Raw genomic sequence first — 6,481 nt, 5'->3', positions numbered from 1 at the left:
ACAGCATATTTGCATCCCTGGCTCCATGACCTCCCCAGTCAGTTCCCCAAATTGGAATAGTTCAAGGTTAAGCCAGCTTTTCAGATGCTCCAGGAAACAAAATTGTGTTTTTATTCAACAAAATAACCCTGAATTCACCTGAGAAACAAATTAATGTAAGAGCTAGATAGATTTGTGCCATGACAGTCTCCTGCCTGGATTAGGCTAAGAGGAGTGAATGATTTAAAAATAGCTTCTGAATGAAAGTGAACTCTTCTTTCCAGTCTCAGATAATCATTTATGTGCAATTGGGGGGTGGGGAGGGAGTCAATGGATCCCAGTCCTTCCTGCTTCAAAGAAAGATAGATTTTCTGTCAATATAAGCAACCTCATTTGGCGGGGGTGGAGGGTTAGGATAGATTTATTTCTTTTTTCTAAGATCTGTGGTAAGCATGTTTTTAAAACAGAGAAACAAACAAAAATATCTCCACATAATATACCAAAATGGCTAGAAATGACTTAGCCTATATAATATGTAGGTTAGCTTGCTGCTGGGGTCCTGCCAGTCGAGACTGAGCAAGACAGACTGAACATGCCCTGGAGCCCTCCTGCAGTCCCTCCCCAGCTGGCCAACCTCCCGCAGCCCTCCCTGGCCCCAATTGCGCACTGGTGGGGTACTCGGCCTGGCCTTCGCCCTCTCACAATTGGGGACCACATGGGGGGTATCAGAGAGCCGGTTTCAGCCCGATCCCACAGGCCAGGACGGGGGACCCCACTGGTGCACGAATTCATGCATTGGGCCTCTAGTTTAAAATATTAACCACTGCCTTCCCATCACCACTTTGGACCAACATCATTTTGGAAATTAATGGATTCAATAGAGTAGGAGATACTTCTATAAAGTCCTAAAATATCTGAATATTTAATATATATATATTCAAATGTACTTCTTTTAGTACATTGTTGAATGATGTTCATGGCTTGTTATTTTCAGAATTTTCCTTTTGGGGTAGTGTTCAGAACCAACTTATTAGCTTTGCAAAGTGCCCTTGTTTCACAGATATAGTCACAAAAGACATGACCACATTCCTAATCCTACTAACTATTGATTACAACACCCGTCATTTTAGTAAATCATGTTTTATCTGTTTCTGACTCAGGAAATGAACCGATACCGCTCTTGGTGCAGCCTCTTATTCGGTTATGACTGGGTTGGGATCCCGCTGGTTTACACCCAGGTATCAAATGCTGTGCACGTGACTTTTATTTCTGCTTGCTCCCTCTGGCACTGGCTGTGGGCCACCAGCGCTGTGCTCTCACTTGGGTTTCTCTCTATTCCAGGTTGTCACTCTGGCTGTCTACACCTTCTTTTTTGCGTGCCTGATTGGACGCCAGTTTTTGGATCCCACCGAAGGCTACGCTGGGCATGACTTAGATCTTTACATTCCAATCTTTACTCTCCTACAATTCTTCTTCTATGCCGGATGGCTCAAGGTAGTCAACGGTCTCAGAGTCGTGAGACCCACTCTGTAATCTCTCTCATGTGCCAAACTCTGCATGCCGATCCTTCACTGAGTCTAGCCAGTCATTCCTGTGAGTCCAAGATAGATTTAACATTTAATGGCTCAGAGATGTTATTCCCTTTCATCCAGGGATTAAAGTGTCAGGGATGTGGTGAGTACCTATTGCAGCAGCTGAAGCAGCTCCTTTGTGCAAAGAGCTTACAAGAAGACTCTTTTATGGCTATTGATTTTTTAAGTCTTTGTGTGCTCCCACTAGGATTACAATAATGTAAGTAAAGTAGTCACTGTATCTTCATTGTACTGTTCTGTACTGTGATACGCAACTACACAGTAGAAGAGAGTAAATAAGAAGCTTTGTATCTTGGTTCTGCTCGATTCTGCAAATAGTTCGCTGTGATTCCCTGAAATCCCACTAGCTGCCTCACAGTATTAAGTGCACCCCATTTTCAAAACCAGAATTGAGACTCAGAGAAGAATTCATCGAAATCAAAACCAGAAACACAAGAACTCATGACAACATCTGGTTTGCCAGTGAATTGAAAACAGGTTAGGACAGTGAGGACGACTTTTCCGGTCATCAGTGTCAAGTTTGCACTGTTCCCACCAGCACCTCCTCCCACTCCTCCTGGAGGTATGTGTAGATATCAGAGTTCTGATCCTTCCATCTCTTTGGGGAACGTCCAAAACAGAAGTACAGTATGTGATGAAAAAAGAAATTGGAGTCTTTGGCTGCATTAGGTTAATTGAAATCTAATGACAGTTTGAAGACGGCGTTAATAACAGACTTTCCAGGTGTCTGACTTTCCAAACAGCCGCTTGTTGGAGGGCATCGGGGAGGTCTTCCAGGCTGTGGCAGCATTTTCCCTGCAGGTGCATTTACTTTCATTGGTTTAAATCTTAATCAGAAAAACAATAAATTATGTTGGCATTTCAAATTATACTCCAAAGAGTAAAGGCATATTCTTTACAAATGGCAAAAACATTCTTAACCAGATGACAGATTCCTTTTTTTAAAAAACTTGTACACATTTTATTACACTGCAGGGCTAACGCATGTTACCCTCCTGACAAGATGCTTAAAAAGTACTAGTTGACTTACATGTATTTCTCAAATTTTCTTCAAAATACAAAAATTGCCAAAATGATGAATTTTATCCTATTGGGAGCTTTGATATATTCAAAAGTCTCCATACATATATATATATAGTTTTATATATAACTATATATAACTATATATATAACCATATATATATGGAGAGAGAGAGAGATCTATGTGAGAGAGAAACATCGGTCAGTTGCCTCTTATACTGGCCCTGACTGGGGAATGAACCCAGAATCTAGGTATGTGCCCTGACTGGGAATTGAACCCCCAACCTTTTGGTGTACAGATGATGCTCCAACCAACTGAGCTATCCGGCCAGGGCTAGACTCTATTTTTATAAACAGAAGAATCACCAAAATTGGCCCAAATGTTTAATCATTCTGTTCTTTCCCCTGAGCAGTGCTGAGATTTGTAGTCTTGCTTTGTGTCCATGCGAGGTGTTTGGCCAGCCTACAAGAAACAGTTAGTCCCTACCTTCTGACAGTCTCTCTAAAATATTAATGTTTTTTTCTTTTATAATTTTTTTCAATATATCTTTATTGATTTCAGAGAGGAAATGAGGAGAGAGAGAAAGAAACATCAATGATGAGAGAGAATCATTGATCAACTGCCTCCTGCACGCCCCCTACTGGGAATCAACCCAGCAACCCAGGCATGTGCCCTGACCGGGGATCAAACTGTGACCTCCTGAGTTAATAAGTCAATGCTCAACCACCGAGACACACCAGCTGGGCTCTTTTATAAAATATTTTTAAAGAAAAATATGAGCCAAAATTATAAAATATTTTTAAAGAAAAATATGGCTCAGTGGTTGGGCATCGACCTAGGAACCAGGAGGTGACAGTTCAATTCCCAGTCAGAGCACATGCCTGGGTTGTAGGCTTGATCCCTAGTGTGGGGTGTGCATGAAGCAGTCGATCAATGATTCTCTCTCATCATTGATGTTTCTATCTCTCTCTCTCCCTCTCCCATCCTCTCTGAAATCAATGAAAGTATATTTTTAAAAAAGAATTGATTCTTTATTTTAAAATACATATACATATGAAAAGCCAATCTTAGCTCCATTAAGAGAGAGGCAGCCCTAAGAGAAGTGAGTTTTCTCACCACAGATTGTATCTCAATTTCTAAACAGCTGTTTTATCTACACCATTCTAATACTTATCACTCTTTTCACAGTGTAGAAAATTCATCTAACCTTATGAACAGTATATTATTCAGTTATTTGCTGGAACTGGAGCCTTGGGGGCTTTACCCAACACTGAGGCCTGGGTTCAACCTCTCACCCATTAAATGAGAATTTTGGGGGGAGGGGACCCAGGCATCACTCATTTAAAAGCTCCCCAGGTGATTTTGATGTTCAGCCAAGGCTGACAACAACTGCTCTAAGTGGTTAGACTTAAATCCTAAAAAATAAGTAGGTAGATTTTCTACCAAATAGTCTCAGAATCTAGAAACTACTAATCAATGGTGCCTTTATTTTATACACTTGTAAATTTTTCCCATTTAGGCCCAATGAAAAATCACTCACACACCCAGATAATAAAAATCAAAGGGAATTACTCAAAAATGAGTAACAGATGAATCATATTTGGCATCTAAATCTCTCATCAAGAAGGCTATTCAATTCAGGAGCATGGTAAGAATGTATAATATTGACCAACTATTGTAAGATATATAAGAAGCTCCTAAACTGTTCCCAGTGGGAAAACTAACTCACTAAATCCTTTAGGGTAAAACTAAGTAAGACAAATTCCAGCGTTATGACTTACTAGCTCTTGGACTCATTCATTTAACAGTTATGTCCAATAATTATAAAGCTCCTTGTACTATTTTTGTTCATTGTGATTTGTCTTTCTCTGCTGTTTGAACCTTCCCCATGTTTACATTTTGTCTCAACACTTGGTCCTTCATAAATTCCTTAAGATCACAGGCTGTGCACCCCTCAAAGTGCCTGGTGCAGTGCCTTGCACACTGTCAGGGCTCCTTCCGTAGTCAGTGGTTTGATTTGTACCTAAAAATCGATGACAGGCCTTCTAACAGCCCATGGCTTCTCTGCACAGGCCTGCAGTGCCACTGGCTAAATAGATCCACTGAGAACCTGCCCGTGCAGGTGCGTCATTCCGGGTCTGAGAGTCGGGTCTCGTTTGTTGGTAAATACCTGCATCTATACAACCACCCACTCCCCTCTAAGCTTCATCTGATGGGAGGGACAACAGAAAGCAGAGTGTGAAACAGGCATCCTCTTCAACCTTCACTCTGAGTCCTCACAGCATTGTGGCTGACTTGGTCTGTGTTCTTACTGCAGGTGGCTGAGCAGCTCATCAACCCTTTTGGAGAAGATGATGATGATTTTGAAACGAACTGGTGCATTGACAGAAATTTGCAGGTGAGATGAGCTTTTCTTTCCTTTCCATATATATATATATACCTCCAACTACCCTCCCCTGCTAACCTGGTCGCCCCCAACTGCCCTCCCCTGTTGGCCATCTTGTGGCGGCCATCTTGTGATGACATGGGGGCAGCCATCTTGTGGTGGCCAACTTGTGACAGCCATTTGTGATGATGTCACATGCGATGCCACCTAAGCTTTTATTATATAGGATATACATCTCTATATATAAAAGGCTAAGTGACCATCCGACCGGTAGCTATGACAAGCACTGACCACCAGGAGGCAGATACTCAATGCAGGAACTGCCCTCTGGTGGTCAGTGTGCTCCCACAGCGGGAGTGATGCTCAGCTGACCTACAAGCACCAGACACCAGGCTCACAGCTGGCGAGCGCTGCTGCTGCAGTGGCACAAGCCTCTCCTACCTCCGTGGCAGCACTACCGAGTAGGGGCAGCAGCAAGTGTAGCAGGGGCTGGATGAGCGGGAGTGGCACCCAGCCCTGGCTCGGGCTCCTCCCTGGTTGCCTGTTGCTTCAAGCACTGCTACATCCCTTGGGGGATGTCAGACTGCCAATTTCGGCCCGGCCTGCAGGGATCGGGCTGAAACCAGCAGTCCAACATCCCCTGACAGGTCCTGGATTGCGAGAAGGCACATGCCAGGCTGAGGGACCCCACCAGTGCACAAATCCATACACCGGGCCTTTAGTTAATAGTAAATTACTTGTGCCATTTTAAATCCAAACAGATCCTGAATGCAGGCCCTTGAACTTTGGCCCAACCATTAGCCACAAATAAAAGGGGTTTGGCCCTTTGGTATGTTGCCCAAGGACCTTCTGAAACCTCACAGCTCCTGAACCTCAGTTCCAGAGAAATGTAGCCCTTTTTAAGTAGAATTTCAAGCCAGTTTTCTTTTTTAACACTAGATTGCCCAAGGAAGTCATTTTGACTGCTTTTTAATTTCAATTAGAAAAACAATGATATATATAATGACAGAATTTCTTAGAATTTTGTGACTTTTTATACAACATATAAATGCATTTATTAATAATTGTAGTTACCTCCCCCTCCTTCATTTCCGGTATATATATATATGTGTGTTATACCTATATTGCCCGAAAGCAGTCATTTTGACTGCTTGCGGGAAATTTTAAAAAAAGTGCACAGAAGAAGAAGGCCGCCGAATTTTGAGGAACGACTGGACAACAACATTACCGGAAATACGTGCATTTATTGGGATTTTATATGCTCGTGGAGCCTACGAGGCAAAAAATTTAAAACTCAGTTACTTATGGTCAGCAAAGTAGAGTCCCGAATTTTTTAGAAAAACTATGGCCAGAGAAAAGTTCAAGCAAATCCTACAATTTATTCGTTTTGACAAAAGAACCGAAGAAGTAGGCACTTACAAACAAATAAGTTTGCCTTGGTTTCGGAAATATGGGACAAGTTCATTGAAAATAGTCAAGCTTGCTATCAACCAGGGCACCACC

General features: G+C 42.3%; 1 protein-coding gene across 1 annotated transcript in view; it reads left to right on the top strand.

The window, feature by feature from the left end:
* The window catches only part of BEST3 (bestrophin 3), a 40,904-nt gene that overhangs the window by 17,313 nt on the left and 17,110 nt on the right, over nt 1-6,481 (top strand). The window contains exons 6-8 of the mRNA XM_006768146.2: nt 1,140-1,217; nt 1,321-1,473; nt 4,910-4,990. Coding sequence (XP_006768209.1) covers nt 1,140-1,217; nt 1,321-1,473; nt 4,910-4,990 — 312 coding nt within the window. The remainder of the gene's footprint in view (nt 1-1,139; nt 1,218-1,320; nt 1,474-4,909; nt 4,991-6,481) is intronic.

This window comes from Myotis davidii, unplaced genomic scaffold (genome assembly GCF_000327345.1).
Source record: "Myotis davidii unplaced genomic scaffold, ASM32734v1 scaffold582, whole genome shotgun sequence".
NCBI classification, from domain to species: Eukaryota; Metazoa; Chordata; class Mammalia; order Chiroptera; family Vespertilionidae; genus Myotis; species Myotis davidii.
The sequence above is the reverse complement of the archived record's forward strand: the minus strand, read 5'-3'. Positions and strand labels throughout refer to the sequence as shown.